At 46.4% G+C, this 19,697-nt stretch overlaps 7 protein-coding genes across 7 annotated transcripts; 4 read left to right on the top strand and 3 right to left on the bottom strand.

The window, feature by feature from the left end:
* Positions 1-712: 712 nt before the first annotated feature.
* Positions 713-2,944, top strand: FSST1_006649 (flavin-containing amine oxidoreductase; the record flags this gene model as incomplete). Its single annotated transcript, XM_083233038.1, has 5 exons — positions 713-1,085; positions 1,133-2,634; positions 2,685-2,778; positions 2,832-2,896; positions 2,942-2,944. The coding sequence occupies 5 exons, from the start codon at positions 713-715 to the stop codon at positions 2,942-2,944; spliced, it is 2,037 nt and encodes a 678-aa protein (XP_083090079.1).
* A 612-nt stretch (positions 2,945-3,556) lies between these two features.
* FSST1_006648 (uncharacterized protein) lies at positions 3,557-4,933 on the top strand (the record flags this gene model as incomplete). The annotated part of the gene is made up of 1 exon (XM_083233037.1): positions 3,557-4,933. One exon carries the CDS (start codon positions 3,557-3,559, stop codon positions 4,931-4,933), a length of 1,377 nt encoding a protein of 458 aa, XP_083090078.1.
* Positions 4,934-5,289: 356 nt separating this feature from the next.
* Positions 5,290-6,534, bottom strand: FSST1_006647 (uncharacterized protein; the record flags this gene model as incomplete). Its single annotated transcript, XM_083233036.1, has 1 exon — positions 5,290-6,534. The coding sequence occupies one exon, from the start codon at positions 6,532-6,534 to the stop codon at positions 5,290-5,292; it is 1,245 nt and encodes a 414-aa protein (XP_083090077.1).
* A 793-nt stretch (positions 6,535-7,327) lies between these two features.
* FSST1_006646 (uncharacterized protein) lies at positions 7,328-8,668 on the top strand (the record flags this gene model as incomplete). Its single annotated transcript, XM_083233035.1, has 1 exon — positions 7,328-8,668. The coding sequence occupies one exon, from the start codon at positions 7,328-7,330 to the stop codon at positions 8,666-8,668; it is 1,341 nt and encodes a 446-aa protein (XP_083090076.1).
* A 465-nt stretch (positions 8,669-9,133) lies between these two features.
* Positions 9,134-10,255, bottom strand: FSST1_006645 (enolase C-terminal domain-like protein; the record flags this gene model as incomplete). Its single annotated transcript, XM_083233034.1, has 1 exon — positions 9,134-10,255. One exon carries the CDS (start codon positions 10,253-10,255, stop codon positions 9,134-9,136), a length of 1,122 nt encoding a protein of 373 aa, XP_083090075.1.
* Positions 10,256-10,931: 676 nt separating this feature from the next.
* FSST1_006644 (alcohol dehydrogenase ADH2) lies at positions 10,932-12,023 on the top strand (the record flags this gene model as incomplete). The annotated part of the gene is made up of 2 exons (XM_083233032.1): positions 10,932-11,442; positions 11,491-12,023. 2 exons carry the CDS (start codon positions 10,932-10,934, stop codon positions 12,021-12,023), a joined length of 1,044 nt encoding a protein of 347 aa, XP_083090074.1.
* Positions 12,024-12,826: 803 nt separating this feature from the next.
* On the bottom strand, positions 12,827-19,019 carry FSST1_006643 (uncharacterized protein; the record flags this gene model as incomplete). Its single annotated transcript, XM_083233031.1, has 8 exons — positions 12,827-13,077; positions 13,127-13,356; positions 13,447-13,573; positions 13,621-15,729; positions 15,777-17,025; positions 17,215-18,368; positions 18,422-18,822; positions 18,901-19,019. 8 exons carry the CDS (start codon positions 19,017-19,019, stop codon positions 12,827-12,829), a joined length of 5,640 nt encoding a protein of 1,879 aa, XP_083090073.1.
* Between the last annotated feature and the right edge of the window lie 678 nt (positions 19,020-19,697).

The raw sequence follows: 19,697 nt of genomic DNA, 5'->3' as shown, positions 1-19,697 counted from the left end.
GGTCGTCGCTTATCTTGGCAATGTGTTCTACCTATCGGGAGATTATCAATTGAAACAAAAGTGCCTTCCATTTCTAGTGTCATTAGCCTAGGGAATGATTACCTTCTGTAGACTAGTCTCTCATGTCAAGATTTTCACCCGGACCATCGGTGAACAAGATCGTTTTGTTGTGCTAGTGAACTGTCGCGGGGAATTATGTCGCCTCGAACTGATAAGACAATGCAACCCAAACCCACCGGCTAAGTACGGAGGTCTCAGGGTGTCAGAAAGAACAACCACTAAAAGCAAAAGAGACGAAATAATTGGGTCACTTTATGTTATATAGATCAAGGCTCTTAGACTATTTATTTTATGCGCTAAGACTTAGGGGGTTAATGTTTCTGCTGCCCACTTAGGGAGTACAACGGACGGTGGAGGATGTGTCTGTCTTCTACGCCCTTTCAATCCATATAATAGATAAGACTTGTTCAAAGTCCGATATACATGAGATCCAGTAATCCGGTCTATGGATCCCGGTATATCGGGACAAAATCGGAGATAAGTGTGTATTGTGCTTGGCCTATCAGTTTCTGACAATTGCTTTCTCTGATGGCTGACTTGGATAAGGATTCTGGTTTATTTACCAGCAATAGTATATAGATATATATATATAAGAATGAAAGAATATTACTATGTCCAGAGCGTGAAATCATCTGCATCATAGACATTCACGATGAAACACTCAATCGCAAGTCTCGCCTTGAGCGTTGGCAGCTCATTTGCCTCTTCCCTTCCTGTTCAACTGGAGACTCGAGAGCCGCTCACATCGCATCTTGCCAATATTCATGTCAGGTTCATCAAACCTACACAAGGTTCTTTGTCCTTCACTTATGGCCCTTGTGATGCTGAGTCGATCTCCGAAGCTCACCACACCATCGCCGAGACTGACAACAAGAGCGTCTCTCGCCTGGCATGGGTCATTCCTACCAATACAAATGACAATGGATGTATATCCGCGTGGAAAAGTGATGGAACTCTCGTTGGCCGCAGTGAGCGCCAGAAACTTCATCGGGTAAAGCGAAGAGCGCCCCAAAAGCGAGACGAAGGTACGTTAATTTGCATTCAACTCACGTATCTGTACTGATAGAATTAGACTCGATTCTCATGACTGAAGAGAATGGCTTCGATGTTCTTGGTCCCTGGTTTGATGGCGTTGCCCACCTGACCAAGACTGGCACCTCTTTCGTTGACGAAGAGGCTGCAAAGTCAAAGGAGATTGCCATTGTCGGAGCTGGAATGTCCGGGTTGATGACCTATCTCGTCCTTTCCCAAGCTGGCATGACAAACATCAGCATCATCGAGGCCAGTCACCGTCTTGGCGGTCGAGTGCACACAGAGTACCTCACAGGTGGTCCCTTTGACTACTCCTACCAGGAGATGGGACCCATGCGCTTTCCTTCAACCTACAAGAGCCCCGAAACCAAAGAGACCATGAACATTACAGACCATCAGTTGGTGTTTCAATTAGCCGACGAGATGAACGGCATCAACAAACACGATAAGAATCTCAGTGTTGACTTCATTCCATGGATCCAGGCAAACCCCAACGGTCTTTCTTACAAGAATGAGTTCAAGCTTCCAAACGGTATGCCCCCAACGTTCGCCCAGATTGCCAAGAACGCTTCGCTCGGTGCTGCGAGCAACCCTGGGACTGAGGCGGAAGATCTACAGGCGAAGGTGGACTCTTTCATGCCTGGGTCTGACTTCAGTACACTGATGGCCAAGAACATGTTCAAGGCTCACAAACAGTGGCTCGAGACTGGCTTAAATGGCCTCGGAGGTGACCAATGGTCTGAGTACGCTTTCATGGTCAACTACCTCAAGGGTAGTGCTAACAGCACTGATGTTCTCGGTGACTGGTCTGCTACGTCATTCTGGGATACGCTCTACGAGGGTTTATATTTCTCCGCTGCGAGTTACAAGACAATTGATGGTGGTCTTAACAGACTTCCTTTGTCATTTCACCCACTTGTTGATGACATCACAACTATGGGTCGCAAGATTGAGCGTGTCCGATATAACGATTCTGATGATAAGGTGACACTGCAATGGAGAAAGGAGTACAACGACACAGAATTCCAAGACTCTACATTCGACTACGCTGTTATTGCGGTGCCCTTCTCCATCGTCCGACGGTGGCGTCTTCCTCGTCTTCCAGCGACTATCTCCAACGCCATCAAGGGTCTTAACTACGGATCCGCCTGCAAAGTCGCGCTTGAATTCTCTGAGCGTTTCTGGGAACACTACGAGAACCCCATTATTGGAGGCTGCAGTACCACCAGTGACATCCCTGGTATCGGTTCAATCTGTTACCCGTCTTACAACATCAACGGTACTGGTCCTGCTACTATCCTCGCTAGTTATCAAAGTGGAGACATGGGTTATCGATTGGCCAGTATGAGTGAAGAGGATCACGTTCAAATGGTCTTTGATGCAATGGTTGATATCCACGGCGAATCTATAAGGGAACTTTACACAGGCAAGTTCAACAGAAAATGCTGGGCCTTGGATCCTCTTCAGTCTGGAAGCTGGGCCAGTCCGACTGCGGGACAGCATGAACTTTACATCCCCGAATACTTCAAGACATACGACAAGGTAAGAGACCCGCAAACAGTGAGCTACTCCTGGCTAACTATTTGTTTCAGATGATCTTTGTGGGCGAACACACCTCTTACACTCATGCTTGGATTGCCTCTGCGCTGGACTCTGGAATCCGTGGCGCAGTTCAGCTTTTGCTAGGTGAGAAATACCAAACCCGGTGACATCATGATGTGTTGCTAATTGTTTGGCAGAGCTAGGACTTGTTGATGAGGCGAAGCAGGCGGTTAACAAGTGGATGGCGAGGTGGATTGAAGTAGTAAGTACGTCTATCTTTCAAATTATCGAATACTAACACTTGTAGTAAATACATGATTCTTCCAAAAACAAGCAGGATAAGTCGCTACTCTAGACATGTATAAGCACTGATATGAAATTGTCTTACAATGAGAAATGAAAATAAAAATATAGTTATTTCACATGCATATTAAATTTAAACTTAGTCTATAGAGAACAATTCCCTTACTACAATTAAAACGTGTAATTTGGAGACTTTGGGGTATGATGAAATTCATTAGTGAGACCATAAGAGAGGAAATTATTAGGTCAGTTTATGCTTCTTAGACTATTGTCTTTAGACTGATAATTTTTCTACCCTAAGACCTTAGACAATTGTCTCCACCATTGGATCACTTTCATCTTTCCCTCATTTTGACATCACTGGCATGCTAAAACAATACCCCCTGGATTGGAGGTCACAGTGTGAGGTAATTGAAAGAATGACTCCCTCGTTTGCTCATACGTAACCTGTTGATGGTTTGTCCAAGGCTACTTTACGTCTCGTCTGCCCTCTCAGATTCTGCCGACCTATACCGCTTCCACGCAGGAAAGTGTTTCATATTCACTTTCCATCTGAAAATGCCGACGTTTCCCGCTCTTCAGCAACGCGATACCGACAAAACAACACGAACCTCAGAATATGCCTACGTTACCGAAGGGATACATCAGCGTTGATGAATATGCTAAAGATATTATCGAATTTGTTGACACGCCCCTAGTCCGCCAGATTACTGGGGGCATCCACGTCAACGACTCACTCATCTACAATGCCTGGGACGTCCTGCCCAGTGAGTGGACATCCTGGTGGACATCATTTCCAGATCATCGCATAGCCCAGCAAGACTTGATAGACAGTATTGAAGAGTTAGGACCTTCCATCGTGGCAAATGACGAGATAGATGAAGTCCAGCGACTTCGACCCCTTCCAGACCGGCCAGAGTCGCTGTCTAAGTGGCTCGAGAGCATCCAGTCACTTGCACTCCCGCGGGATCAGCGATCTGGCAAGACTATAATCCTCCCAGAGATTCTCACAAGTCGCATGAAGACCAAAAAGATTGCAGAAGTATCTACAGCCGCAGCATACATCCACAGCGTGTGCCAAACCAATAACGTAGCCCACGTCATTGACATGGGCTCGGGCCAAGGGTACCTCTCAATCTCCCTAGCCTACCTCTTCCCGGAACTACACGTGCTAGCCATCGACGGCAGCGAGTCTCAGATCGCAGCCTCAAAAGCCTGCGCAGATAGTCTTGGCATTCCTGAGAGCAAAATTCATCACATGCGGCGCTACATCGACGGGACGCCGCCTTTGGCAGATGAGATAGCTGCCTGGGCCGGAGGGCAGAAGTGCATGCTCGTTGGCCTCCACGCGTGCGGGAATCTCTCTGAGCATATGCTACGATACTTCACCACTGTCCCGTTCATTGTGCGTCTGGGCGTCGTTGGATGCTGCTACAATCACATCGTCCCTCGTTCTACCACTTGTCCTGAGGGATTTCCCATCAGTGCAATGATGCGAGAGAAGAACGTCTCCTTGAGTGCTACGGCGCTTATGACGGGTTGCCAGGCGCCGAATAACTGGGAAAGGGCGGATCCAAGGAAACAAGAGTCGGTGTACTCCAAAAGGCGCTTCTACCGCTCCTTATTGGAGAAGGTCTTCCACGATAAAGGAATAGAACTTGACAAGGAGGACAGACCGACATGGGGTGTGCTAAAAGGAGATATGGCTAGCTTCAATGCGTTTGCACGCAGAGCAATGAGGTGCCTCAACGTTGACGAGAGCAAAATCAGCGATGCTGAGCTGGTAGCTTATGAGGAAAGGTATAGAGGATATGAAGGCAAAGTGGCGATTCTCTGGACACTCAGTGTGCTGTGCTGCAAGGTCGTTGAGAGCGTAATTGCTCTTGATCGGTACTTGTTTCTAACGGAGAATGGAGGGCAACATGTTGATATTGTACCGATCTTTAACTATAAGATATCACCACGGAATTTAATGCTTATATCTAATAAGACATAGATAGGTTTATGGTGCGACGCGTTGTCAGTTTTACTGTCAGTTTTGCAAGGAAGTACATGAGGTGGAAAACCAGAAGGGACGAGAAGACGACTAAATTCGTAATTTACATTGGTATCAAGAGCTCTACCTGCGATATAACGTCGGCATTGACATGACGTTGGAGGCATCAGCTGAACAAACAATAAATATCCGAAAAATAAATTAACCTTGATGAACCAAACACTACCCATTCAGAAACATTTGTAGACCATTGTCTTTAGCTCGGGAATTCTGCATGGCCAGCCTATCTATAACAGTATAAATCCTCTGCTGAGAGCACGTCAAATTGGCCAATATCAGTCTTCATCATCGCTGTGTTATTCACATATGTTTGTGATATAATTGCATTTAGGTGACAGAATCGCTATGTCTAGTCTACTGGACTTGGGTTGGACAGTTGATATAAGATTTTGTTGAAATGATTGACCGAAGTGGCTCTCTGAAAGTACCTGTTGAGCTCCCTCTCCCCCCCCAAGATTCCACTTCTTTCGAAATTCCAGGTCGGCAAACTCGGCGTTACGGAGGCCAGAACATGTAATCGAAACTCTTAACAGACCCCGCAAAACATCGACTTCTTCTGCCCACTGCCCATCCCGTAAATCCGCATCCTCCAAGACAACATCGCATGGACCTTGAACGTGGACCAGGTATTGCCCCAGATCTCCCGCCCCGACCGTAAACCCCGACAAGCACAGCTGTTTCATACACTTAGGGTGAGCTCTGATGAGAATTTTGCTGGATTTAGTTGGGGTGTATTTAGAAAGCGCAATGGTGAGACGCTCGAGACCAGAAGTTTGGACGAGACATGATAGAAAGTCATGAACGATATGAACCTCGCCTTGTAGACGAAATTGCCAGTGTGTTCCGCGCTCCTTGCCGTATGCTTCAAATGTGAGCGTTTTCAGATCTTGAATGGATTCGATGAGTGATGTTTTCTCGGAGGGAGACATGGAGAGTTTGGCATAGCTCCAGGGTCCGGTGCACTGGATTCTCATCGCTTGCAGCGGTGTACCTGTTTTGTGTATTTCCGTTGGAATCCTGTGTAAGAACTCGATGGGTGGTTCGAAATCAGGCCTTGTAAGACTAGAAAGTTCGGCCCAGGTTTGAGGCGCTAGCAGGACTACTCGCATAGAGGTACGGTAGTCTCGGTCAATGAGGAAGTAGTTTTCAACATCTTCCCCGTCGGTGATGACTAACTCATTTGCGGAAGGCATGTTCGCCATGGCGGATGCGATGCTGGAGAGGAATGTCCCATCTTCACGCATATTTTCTTGCGCTTGAAATAAAACCTGATAGTCGCGATGAGCATCGCGGAGAATATTTCGATACTCGATGTGCTCTTGTGACTCCTCCTCCGGTGAATCTGGGTCTCCGTTGCAAACTCGCCCCCAGGCAATAAGCATCTCGGTGCACAATTCAGGTACGTCGGCATCAATCCAATCGGGCATAACGTACGACGGATTAATCGGGAGATCTTTAGAATCGATTGAAAATTTTAGATAAGCGCGATGGCTAGCCATATAGAGGAAAATGTCGTTGCTCAAGTTGATCAAACGTGCCATGTTTTCACAGACCACAAAGTTCATAGGCAGTGTAGTCTTTGCGATGAATCTCAACACCCTTGGTGGAGCCCAAAACAAGCTCTACCTCTTCGCCGCTGTTGTCGGCCCGTTTCTGTACACAGCATGCAAGCTCGGGGATGTCGAGAGCCTTCAATATTGCGTTTATCAAAGTGTTCCGAATTTAATTATTGTCGGCGTCTGAGGCTAGTCAAAAGAATAGAGATATGGACATGTAGTCTCTAGGGGAGATTTGGTCAATAGCAGAAAGTGTTACTACTTGGCCATGGCTGTCGTGCTGCGGTTGAATGATGGTGGAGCTAGAAGGGAACTCGGTCACGATCCTTCCAGTGTACGAGACCTTTGAAAGTTAGTTATGTGCAGTAAGAGACCGGCATTGACTGACTTTGACTGAGTTTAACTCGCTGTTGTCTTCAGTGTGACAGAAGCTTCCTTTACAATAGCCTCTATTATAGAGTTCATGCCATATGAGTCACGCCGTGGCCGGAAAACCTTGTTGAGAATGATACGTAACTCTATTTCTGTAAGACCTATGTTTTTATGTTTTTATGATCCTTAAGCTTTTGCCCAGGCCTTCTCAATTTCCTCTAGGTTCTCAACAAAGGTTAATCTGTCCGCGCAGATCAAATTTCAACAATATTCAAATCAAAGGTTCTCAATAACAAGGTTTCTTCCACGGCGTGACTCTTCTGTAAGACCTATAAATATCTATGGATGTCTACCTGTCATTATCTACTGTTTCTCTCCCAGTCAACATCTTTTCATTTGGAACATTATGGGAACTTCGCAGACACCGCCACAAAAACCCGGTCCGTACTCACCTCGGGCAATTGTCCATCTCTCACATGGACATTCGGCCTACTGTCCTTATCCTGTTACATCATTTTTCAGAAGAAAAATAACTGATCCCAATGCCCCGGATTTTGGAATGGGCGACGACCACTCTCAACAAGCAGACCACTTCGAATTTGACACGAAGTATTTAAAGATGATTTCACCTCCATGGAACAAGTTCTCGCAGGAGATACAACACTTGATCCGTAAAGAGCTACAGCTTATGTTCTTCGAAATGACAACAGAGTCGATACGAGATTTCGATGAATATATGCTCGTGTGGCGTACAGATATTGAAGTATACCTGCCGCGCGTCGAGCTTCCTCCTCTTGTCAACCTCGAACCAGATAAGATTACCCACTTTCTGAACAAGGAGGTGATGATATATGTTGACGTAGAGTCAATTGGACTCGATGATTACGGCAAAATCGGCAGATTCATATTTCGTGAATGGCTTCACCTTCATGACCGACGTCCCATATTCCAGAGAGAAAGCTTTGTTGCTGCGCCCATGCAACTGGATCAAAGTTTCAAGTCATTAAAAAAGATTTCAGAATTCCACGCCAATCTATATGAGGCGATTTCGCCACATCTTGATGATGATGCGGATTTCTATCCAGGCATCAATGGATCTGAAACAATACCGCCACCTCACTTCCAACCTATACCCAGCAAGCGAGTTCAGTCGTTCCGGGATCACGGATATACGATACGCCCTCTTCTTCGTGCGCTATACATGGTAATTGATGACCAGGCTTTACAAGCAACCCCTCCTTTTCGTTTACCTGGTCGAATACGACCCGATACTTTCCGCCCTCGGGACGAGCGAGTTCTCAATCACAGAATATCTTACTGTACTGTTTTGTTGATTAGAACAGGCGAAGAAACCCATCTTAGCTCTCCAATAAGCTTCTTGCCCCTTTTTGAGGCTGGCCTGGCGCTTAACGTTGATCGTCAGGATTACGAAGACAAACTGGACCCGACTGTTGTGAGAGTGAACTTGAATGTCGCCCTCCGATTTATTCAGGACCTACTGAACAGGGAAGAAGAATCTAATCCAGAGTTTGCATTTGCGGCCAAGGAATTGAGACAAGAACAAGAGGAATGGTGTCAATCATGGGTAGGCAAAGTTATTTGTCACTCACAGGAGGTCGGAATGGATACCGGCTTCTGTTCCTGGATGGCAGTTCGACGAGCATTGGCTAAGATGAATAATGAAGCCTTTGACATGGACCAGGTCTATCCACCTTGGGAGAAACTGCGCTCTTGGCATAGCTACTAAAGCGCTACCTTTTACTCAGGTCTACTGGGAAATAATAGACCAGTTTATATAGCTTGTATTAGATGATAGCCATAAGGGATGTAGATTGAGGCGTATGTTCAATATATGGCTTCCAATTAAGAAATTGTTACCTGCATATGAGGCGTTCTAAATCTTATATCCCGGCCTCGACCTAGAATTATAGCGCAGCTGTACTCGAAGATTGGGGCCCTGGACTTGGTCGGTGTGAGGCATATCGTGAGCGAGCCCTATCTTGGCCGTGTGCCTCCACCTGGTGAAATTACTCTTCTACCACGATGCAGTAATGGTGACATTGGTATTATGTTTGCTGGCGAGGCTGTTGTCTTGGAAAGACTTCGGGATAACGAGGACCTGAACGCAATGGCTTCATGCCAGTTTATTATGCATGACTTTCCTAAGATGGCATGAAAGTGTCGCAGGGCTTCTAAATTATGAAACCTTTATCTAAGCTTGACAGTAGCTAGCAATAGGCTTGCCTAGCACATCTAAACGAGGTGTGATCCCTAAACCAGGCTCCTTTGGTGCTTGCACTCGGCCATTCTTTACCTCAAAGTTGCCATCCGCCGTCTTCACCGTAACCATATCACGACATTCTAAAATACAACGCAAATGCCTTTCCGGGATGGTCTGTCCGAGATGCACAATGGCAGCAAAAGAGACATCAGATCCAGTAGTCTCCTGACAACTCATCGTGTAACCAGCAGCAAACGCAATGTCCCTGTGTCGTCGACTCTTGGTTAAGCCACCATTCTTGGATATTTTTATACCGAACCCTTCAGCAGCGTCGTCTGCGATCATCTGAATTATGGATGCGTCCGAGGTTGCAAGCTCGTCAAAATGAATGGGTACATTGGTCCTTCTGCGTAGAGAGACAATCTCGCGCCATGTAGCACAAGGAGCCTCAAGAACAAAGTCCAGGCCGTCGGGAAGAAGTCTCAACATACGTAGAGCGTTCTCAACCGTCATGCCGCCGTTGGCATCGACTAAAAAGAACTCTCCGGGTTGTTTGTCAGCGAGCGATGCCGCAATACGCTTAGCGTCTTCGCCAGGATCACCACCAATCTTGACGGAGTGGCCCACGTATCCCCGTGCTCGGTGCTGTGCCACCCGTTGTCTCATATCCTCAGGCTCGGCCATATAGATAGAAGAGATGATAGGCAGACCAACATTGGTACGACCACCCAAGAGCTCACAAACCGGCATTCCAACCGACTTGCCAAAAACGTCCCAGCAGGCGATATCGATAGGAGTCTTTGCATGTTCATGGCCAATCAGAGCAGCATCCATGGCCTCGTTGACACGATCAACCCTTCGCGGGTCCAGACCAATCAGAAAAGGAGCTATCTCTGCAATACCTGCTCTCACGCCAAGAGCATGAGCAGCGATATAGGTTGATCCGAAAGGAGTGCTTTCGCCCCAGCCTTCAAGGCCTGTATTCGTAGTGATGCGCACAAATGTGGCATCGAAGCTTCTGTATTCACGTCCACCCGAAAGACGATATACACCTCCCGAGTAAGGAAGCGTGACTGAGAAAACGTCAATCTTGGCGATTGTGAGGTCAGGCATTGTGACAGTTTGATGAAAGAGAGGCAAGATTTAGATGCAATAGGGTAAGAATGATCCTCCAAGATGATAACAGATTGTGCTTGAGCAACAACATTAGTGGCTTGCGGAGTGAAAGTTCTTCAGTAGAGAACGATGCAAAAACGCTCGCATACTATTTCCGTTATTCTTATGTCTATTATGTCTTCGGCTTCCCGTTATGAATTAAAGAGGTATCTAGATCCATTAAACCTCGTTTAGTGAATATTTTGTTGTTGATTGATAATATGATCGGGTTGAGAAGCCGAGAGGCGTTACTCCGCACCCTACTCGTGCTATGATAGGCATTGGGCTGTATGAACTGCTCCATAAGTTTCATATCGGAACCACGGTATCAATAGAGGCTATAAGATAGCTTTCTAATACATCGGTTTTAGGGACTCCTCTCGGATTCGCAGGCCGATAAGTGGATTAAATTCTATCTCATATCGAGTTTAGACACGAAGAACAAATGTAGTGACCCCGCTTAGTTTACGTCAGTAGCCTGAACCAATGCTTACACAGCATCGTTTTAAATATTTTATAAGAGGTCCATTAGGCACTTCACCTAAATCCCTACACCAAATATCCAATCTTGAGCTCACAAGACGCGAATTATCTGCCTTTTCATCTCGTCACCCGATTTGACCCGTCCACAATAATGTCCCCACCTACTCAACGTCAGGCCTGGCGTCGAACAGACGACTTCACCAAGGGTACTCCTAAGGTCAAGCTTGTCACTGAAGATTTACCCCTCCCTCTGCATCCCACAGCTGTCCTTATAAAGGTCTATGCTGTAGCTCTCAACTACCGAGATGCCAATATTGCAAACGGTGGCAACCCATGGCCAGTCACCAAGAACGGTGTTCCTGGAAACGACGCTGCTGGCGAAATTGTTGATGTTGGGGATAGGGTATCGTTAGTTTCTATTGGAGACCGAGTTGCCCCCATCACGGATTCTGAATATGTTACTTCTCGGTCAACTGGTCGCTCTTGGCTGGCTGCCAATGAGGACGGTAACTTGGCGACATACTTTGTTTTCGATGAGAAAAAGGTCACTAAACTACCTGAGCACCTTGACTGGATTCAGGCCTCTATTATTCCCTGCGCTGGTACAACTGCCTGGTCTGCCCTGAAGGGTGCCAGCATCGGCCAAACCGTTCTGATCCAAGGTAAGTCTCTTGCATAATTTCCGACTGGATTTTCACTGACTGAGCAAGGTACTGGTGGTGTGTCTACTTTCGCTCTTAAGCTTGCTCGCGCCTCCGGGCTGAAGGTCATCTTATCTTCGTCCAGTGACGAAAAATTGGAACAGATGAAGAAGCAATTCGGCAAGCCAGAGATCACGACGGTCAATTACAAGAATCCCGAATGGCACAAGGAAGTCTTGCGCCTCACCAATGGTATCGGAGTCGATCTCGTCGTTGAGAATGGTGGAAGCTCACTCGTCCAATCGATGCAGTGTACACGACGTGGTGGTATTGTCAGCCAGGTTGGTTATCTTGGCGGGGTCAAATCCGAACATTTCAAGGACTTTATTGGCACTATTATTGATCGAAGGCTGAATGTGCGTGGTATTAATGCTGGTTCGAAGGATGATCAGGATGAACTTATGGCTGCTATTTCGGCTACTCAGATGACATTTGAGGATATCCTTGATTCTACTTGGACGTTCGAAAAGGCTGATGAAGCTATTGAGTATGTTTGGCAAGGAAAGCAGGTTGGCAAGGTGGTCATAAAAGTAGCCGATTAACTGAGATAAAAAGGGCGATGTCCCTAAAATATAGCAATCACACCGGATTGTGTGACGAATACACCACATCGATAGGGTGAAGAATTTTATTTTACGATTTGGTATACATTGCCACGACATGAAACCCATCACTCAATCTACACAACTGTTTTGGTAAAAAGGACATAAATTCTTGTAAATAATAGCCTCCGGTCATTACCGGGCTTCCCATCTACAAATTAACAAGGGCGTCGGGTCAAAACCTACCCCTTGAAACTTCGAAGCTTACGTCTTCATTGAAACCTCCCTCAAGTTCAGGGCCGCAGAAAGATATAGAGCGGATGCCCTACTAGTGTAATCGCCGATGGTAGTTGACATGGCGGTTTCAGTATCAAGTCAAGTCACCGAAATATTCAAGTCGTGAAACAATTGGGGAGTACAAGAGCGACTTACATTAATTATCTGGACTCATAATAAAGTTGATACCATCTGTGGAGCAGGGACATGATTGATGCGCTTTGGGACACAGAACTATAATTCAATTTCCTTCATGAAGGACACGTTATTGTTCTGGATCGTACTACAGACGTTGGTGACCATGATGTTAAAGATATGATAAGCTAACAACTTGAAGGACGGGAGTTAGCAATCTAGCATGTGAAGCTTTAAAGTAGTTCTGTCAGATATCAATCCAGCGAATGATACATCGGACTGAATATATTGAGAAGGGACTAGCCCGAACATCAGTACATATAGTATAAGATACACGAGTTGTAACTTTGGCTTCGCCTAAAAAAGAGCATTTTTCCAGTGATAAACTGTTTTCATCGTTCCTCAGTCTCGTCTTCCGCATCTATGTCAGAGATCTCTTCAGACCTGGCCGCCGCTATATCACTATCGCTCCATTCAGTTCTCAGCAAAAGCCCATCATATGGTCCCTTGTAGTGAAAGGGGTATTCTGCAGATGATCGAAGGGTGATATGGATTTGGAACTGGTCTCCTTCACCGTCGGTCCCTGCTCCAATGTAAGGATAAAATCTCCCAGTCGACAATGGTTTTTCTTGGAACCGAAAACCTAATCTAAAGTTAGAGCATATTGGTTGTATAGACAGTGATTAACTTACTTGAACCGAGAAGAACACCATTCTTGGTGCGATAGCCATGTCCAGTTTCAAAATTCAAGCCACAGCCTGCAATGTCGTTGTCTTCAAAAGTCTCGTCGCTTTTTTGACCGTCACCCTCGTTACCAACATATAATCCTCCATCGTCTCCATGATATGCAAAAGAGCCGTCATGACACCCAGGAAATGTGTTTTTGGGAACGTCAGACTGGCAGAAGCCCACAACAAACTCTCTGTTTTTGGAGACTTAGTAAAAAGTTAAGGTGATGTTTTCGAACCATGGGAATGTGTTATTTTTTAGAACAAATAGTAGTATAACTTACTTCATTTTTAATGAACGAAGGATGTTCACTTCAAAGTAGAAATATCTCCATTTCGGAGGTATGGGTTCTTTCGTGCGAAGATAGCAGTATTGATTGTCAAGGTGGTCATTCTTTGGCAGTTTAACATCTATTCAACGTCAGAAAGTTTCTTCTATCCTCGATATTAGTACTTGCCTAAGATCTCAGCGGAACACTGGGGGTGAGAAGAACAATTGGATGATACCAAGTCCGACCCTTTGAAGAGATTGATGAACGTTGACGGTTTGACATAATGGTCCTCGCTAAGGTTTCTTTCAGGTTCATCTTGGCGAAGAAACACTGCAAGCTCATGATGACCATACCTACTTGCAACGTCGGCAGGCGTCCAACCATTATCATCAAGCTCGTGATGAAGTTGATTGGTTTGCAAAAGAGATTGACATCTCTCGAACCGGCCAACTTCAGCAAGCTCATGAAGTGGAAACGGCACATTGTTTAGGGGGTCAAGGATCGCATCTTCCCATTCGTGTACGAACCAGGGCATGCTTTCTATGCGTGAGGGTTGCTGAACAGCGCGCTTCCAGACAGAAGTCAAAAACATTGGAGTCGTCGCTTCGGGGTGCAAGAGCAGTGACCTGACACAGTCTTCATTAGATCGTTGACAGGCGAACTCCAGAGCATCAGCATACCCAGGGCGGGGGGGCAAATTGATATTAGCATGTCGTTTGGGGTTGCAAACCAACATTTCCACTATCTCACGACACTCCTTCTCTAAGGCAAAACACAGTGGTGTATACTTCATAGAGTCACTTGATTTTGGGTCGAGATCCACTGTTGGCGATTCCAACAATATCTTGACGATAACTTTCACCCCCCTCTCGCAAGCCCAAGTAAGGGGAGATCGACCGAAGACGTCGTCTGGCTTGTTGAGATTGATCTTCGAGCCTTTCTCCTTAGATAACATAACCACCTGATAAATGAAACCAAGTGGCCCGCGAAACCTGCAGGCCCAGGTTAACGGTGTGTTACCGCGTTCATTCAGCGCGTCCAAGCAACCAGGCGCCCTTGTGACAAGTTCTCGAGTGATGTCTTGGCATTCTTTAGCTGACCTCCCATCGTAGCCCCAAGCAAATACCGCACAGTGTAATGCATTGTCTCCCTCCTTGTTCTTGGTGCTGGGGTCTGCACCAGAGTTGAGGAGAGTAGAGACTGCCGAGATATTGGCGTTCTCTGTTGCGATGTGTAGCGGTGTGCGACCACGATTATCCTTAATATCAATGCCTTTCATGCCGGCACTTTTCATGGCTTTAACAAGCTTACTAATGATATCGTGACAGACGTCGCTGTCACAATTCTTGGACTTAGCCACATAATGTAATGCAAGTTTGCCCTGCCTATCTTGATATTCTGCAGCTCGGTGGTCTGAACGTAACATTATGATGACCATGTCCAGTCGTCCTAGAGAGCAAGCAAGCATCAAGGGAGATCGATACTTGTCGGTAAACAGACTAGCACCCAGGGAAAGAAGTCTTTTGAGTAGCGCATCGTTGTTGCGGCGGACCGCGAGATGAAGAGGAGTTTCCTGGGCTTTATCCATTGAGTCGATGATAGATTTGTGCTTCGCCTTAAGCGCCATCAGTAAGTCATCATGGCTTAGATCTCCAATTTCATTGCTCAGAAACCTGGTGGCATGGTGCCAAACAGTCGACCCTTTATCGTCCTTCTTTTGGAATTTCTCAGAATACTTTCTAAGTAATAGACGTCCAATCTCTTTTTGTTCATCAATATTTTCGTCAAGGTACGACAATGGTGATTTGCCAAAAATATCAAGGGCGCTGGGTTCGAACTTGAGCTCTCCGTTTTCGAGCAGTGCGGTAGCAAACGAATATTGGCCCTGGGCAAGGGCGAGATGTACTGGACTTCGATTCCAGGCATCTTCTGTAATCTCCAATTCGAAAGAATACAAGAACTTGAGCAAAATATCGAGGCATTCTTTGTGTCCTCCAGCAATAGCAAGATGAACTGGGGTCATTCCATCCAGGCCTGACGATTGAAGGGTAGATCGCACGTCATGGTCTGACATGTTTGTGAGCAGTGTTACCAAGAATATCGAATTTCCATTCAAAGCCGCTATATGGATTGGGCTTCTTCCAAAATTGTCTAGCCACCAGTTCTTTGGTCGCTGTCCATCCGAGAGGGCAGTTTCGCTGGCAGTATTGCACCCTATGATCTTTAAGTCTCGACAAGCAGCAGCATAGTGTAGAGCTGTCCAGCCGAAAATGTCTCTCGTCTGTAATATCGTTCCTGGAACCCAGTCATTAATGTGCTACTGAAGCGAACAGTTTTCATACCTTGCAAGTCGCCCAGATAGAGCCGACGGCCATTGACAATGTGTTGGTGCAATTTGGTGAATCTGATGTGTTCCATAAAATTTTCCTTTGGTATCTTCTCTTCAGCGTTGTCCTTGAGGTCCAAAAAGAATTCCTCGCGCCTTTGGAGCCCGTAGAACCACCACAGTTTCTCAATAGCTCCAGGATAGATCTTGCGAATGAGGATTCGTAACTCGTCAGCTGGTTCCTGGCTCGTCGGCTTAGGACTTGACTGTGGAATGTTAGGCTTGGTACTAAAATCGTCTGTTTCATCAATTTCTGATTGTTCTGACTCTGTGTTTGCCTTCGTAGGCTTTTTGGTTTCTAAATACTTTTCGTCCAGAGCCATCAGGTAGAGGTAGTCCAGTGCACGGACTACTGCTGTCAGAGTGAGGGAGTCTTCAAAACCAAAGTCGGGACTCTTTGGCATAGATTTAAGAAGCTCGGAAAATCTGTCAGCTGCCTTTGGCCAATCTTTCCGCTCAGCGAGCTTGGGTAGGTCAAACTCAAAGGTCGCGTCATTCGGCAAGCGGTCTGTAATGCTAAGCACAGGTATAAGACAGAGAAGGATGTCATCAGATGTCCCAAGGCCTTCTTTTCCAGCGCGAAGGGTAAATTTATCTATCTTATCACCCTTCAGTTTCCGGTCAATTCCGGATTTGCTTGACGAAGCAACACTAACAGAATCGCCAACGTTGATAGAACCTTGACCCAGAAAGTTTTTTGGTAAAAGATCGACAATTGTCCATATAAAGTGTGTGAATAGATGCTGTACGGCAATGGTAGCTATAACGGCAGTAGAATGCTGGACATAGAGCGTGTGAGGACCGTCGGTATTGGCAGGCGCCGTGCAGCCAATCACTATCTTATCATACTTGTATTTCGAGCGGTCGTAGGTTTGTGGCACATTCGCAGGAGTTGTCTGTACAGGGCTCGGGACTGTGGATCTATTGATTGCAGTTGATCTCTGAAGTTGAAAGCTTGTTGTCCTGCTTGATGTGGGTTGAGGACTCAATCTGGCCTCTGGCTCTTGCTTTTCGACTTCGATCTCGGTGATGGCTGGATTACTTACCCACCAGTAAATGTCACGAAGAAGGACTCCGTTGTCGTATTTGCGTCCCAGAATTCTGCAGTAGTCAACTCCCAGAGCAACACCAGCCCTCGACCTCTGCCATTCTGTATTTCCGTCTTTCTTGACTTCTGCCGTGTTGTGGATCTCGAGATGAGCCATCTAGATTGATAAGATTGCCTCGACTTTGCCAGCATCGATCTTCCATCCGGTAGCAGCCTTGACAACTTCCAACTCCACGATCCTAGACTTATCTCTTGGACTTTTCAACGGAATCTTCCAAATGATTGAATCCTCATTCGACAGCCCTTCTGGCGCAAACACGTCGAGAAAATGCTCAACAGAGCGAACCAACGTCAGCGCTGGCTTGAAAGCCCTCGTTTCCCATTCGCAGAGATCTCCCAATCGCTTCCTGGTCAGCATGACCTTCTTAGCCTCGCTGTTGGAAGCAACATCAGGCTCAAGAGGGCCGGGAAAGTCAAACGGGTCGATGGTTCCCTTGTCGTATCTGCCAGTATAAACTCTCCACAATAAAACCCTTTGCGGTGACTCGGTATTCCCCTCAAGAGGTGGAAGGAAACCGCACTCGGTCTTGACTAGTTGGGTAGCTAGATAGTCAAGTTCATAATCTGATGGGGCCTTGCGATACTGGGTATCTTCTCCAAGTCGCCGCCTGACCAATGCCCGTATTACGGCCATGATGATTAGTGCCCCAAGGTGGGCGACAGCAACAGGCCATGGAAGCCCTCTAAGGCCTATGAACTGAATGGTAAATCCTGCGCCACCACCAAGGAGTGCAATGAATGCTCGGATATCGCGGCTCCATGAAAGTTTTCCCTCAGCCTTGTTTATCAGACCAGTGTTTTCGTGTACTAAAGCTTTTGGCTTCTCGGTAGTTGAATTCCCCTTTTGGCTGGTCTGAATCTGATTATCTCTGTTGTTGAAGTTGGAGTCGATATCTTCCTTCCTACTCGATGTGGAAAAGAACTTTTTATCCTGGGCAAAGATAACATAAGAGCCAAATTCCTGATCACTGACTCGCTGCTTCCCTTGGACCCAGAATAAACTCATGCGCTCTCCGTCTGGGTTTTGGGAGTTGTTAGAATACCATTTGTACTCTTTTGTACTCCTTTCGATGGCAACAGAACAAGCAAGCATGCCAGCGAACAACAGAACAGAGCCACCCAAATAGCAAGGAAGGCCCCAAGGTTGTTGTTCAAAGCCACTAACTTTATAGGGTATCACGGCCGCTATCACAAGAAGAGACAACTGCAGCATGACTGCTGCAATAGCAGCTAGGTAAAGTTCAACGCTCCTTTGTTTGGCCGTGATTCCTCTAGCTGAGATGTTCAGCTGGAGATTGGGATATTGTAGAGAATCCCAGTAGTTGTGCGGCATACTTGTGTCTTGCACTCCATCTTCGGGTTCGTTCTGTCGCGATGTCGGTCGAACTTTTAATCCCTTGAACCATTTCATGAAGCGCACATCAAGCTCGTCACGGTAGTCTGATAGGTGCATGTAAGCTCTTGAGACAGAATTGCATAGTTCTTGCACTTACCTTCTTTTTTCAGGACTTCTTTTCCTTCCTCTGTCGCAGACCTCAAAGTGTGTATGCCAAGCGTTTCGCTAAACGCCGACTCGTCTGAGTTGAAAACCTGTGGGAAAACAATAAACTGAGCAATATTTGACTGCCCCAGAGTTCTCACGATACCATTCCCATTGAACAATTCCCCCACTTCGGCAGATGTAGAAGACATATACTCTATTTCGGCGACAGCTTTGTTTTGGCGGGCGCGGCCGATGAAGGCCTTGAGTACTGGGCGGCCTTCGACACGAATTGCGCCCGCGATAGCTGTCATGATGCCCAATGGGACACAGGCAAAGATGAGGTGGTCGTACCAAGTGAAAGTCTCGCTGAGAAATTGACGGGCAAACTGTTCACCGAATAAAGCAAGGACACTGAAGTACAAGGTTAGTTTGCATCATCAAGGGCGCATGCCCGTTTGGTTTGAAGGAATGAGTGGCACGGTAACTTACGGACCAAGATCGGAGAAGACGTTCATAAGGAAATCGGTATCGTCATCGTCCGCGAGTACCTCTGTTGCTAACAATAGTATCAGAGCTAGCGATGGACGAAAGGCAGTTATAGTATGCATGATCAGAATTCGTGATTCAGATGTTAACGAAAATGATTTTGTAAATGGGTGTTTTGATTTTGCGATAGAAATTGATGAATCTTGCAGGTGAGAGATATGAGTTTTCGTTCCTGTTAGCATGCGGACCCATTGTACAGTTTCCGCGGTCCAATTTTCATGGATGTGTATGCAGTTGGTTAATATTGTTTCTTGCAGCGGCTGAAAAGCAGGCTCTGGGAAGAAGTCCTATGAGTGGCTGGTTTATGGGGTTGTCAGTTTTTTACAGGGCCATTTGCTGATCTTTACTAAGTAAATTGGCAGCCAAGGAGTACTAAGTCCGAGGCCCTGTTGGCACCCAAAAGCAATATTCGGACAAAATGAAATACCTGGTTGAGAAGGCCGTGAATGAGACATGGCAATCAGCTATCGGAACAAACTGGGGCTCCCACGAATCGGAAAACCAAGAATGGTTTAACCACAGTTCTCAGCTTGTTATTTCTGCAGTGGATTTCTGTATAGAGTACTATTGCGAATGATTGATGATCTCCACGGCCCGCAGATAGATCCCAGATCAGCTGAACGATTTGCGTCGGGCCGCATTTTTCATCGCCCGAAACACCATCTCATATCCATAAGCGCACCAATAATGAGCGGCTTTCGAAGCCACCTGTTGGTGGCCTCATTAATGTTCCACTTATG

Source organism: Fusarium sambucinum, chromosome I (genome assembly GCF_050947815.1).
Source record: "Fusarium sambucinum isolate potato_lamoka chromosome I, whole genome shotgun sequence".
Lineage (NCBI taxonomy): Eukaryota > Fungi > Ascomycota > Sordariomycetes > Hypocreales > Nectriaceae > Fusarium > Fusarium sambucinum.
Note: the sequence above shows the minus strand (reverse complement) of the source record. Positions and strands in the feature narration are given on the sequence as shown.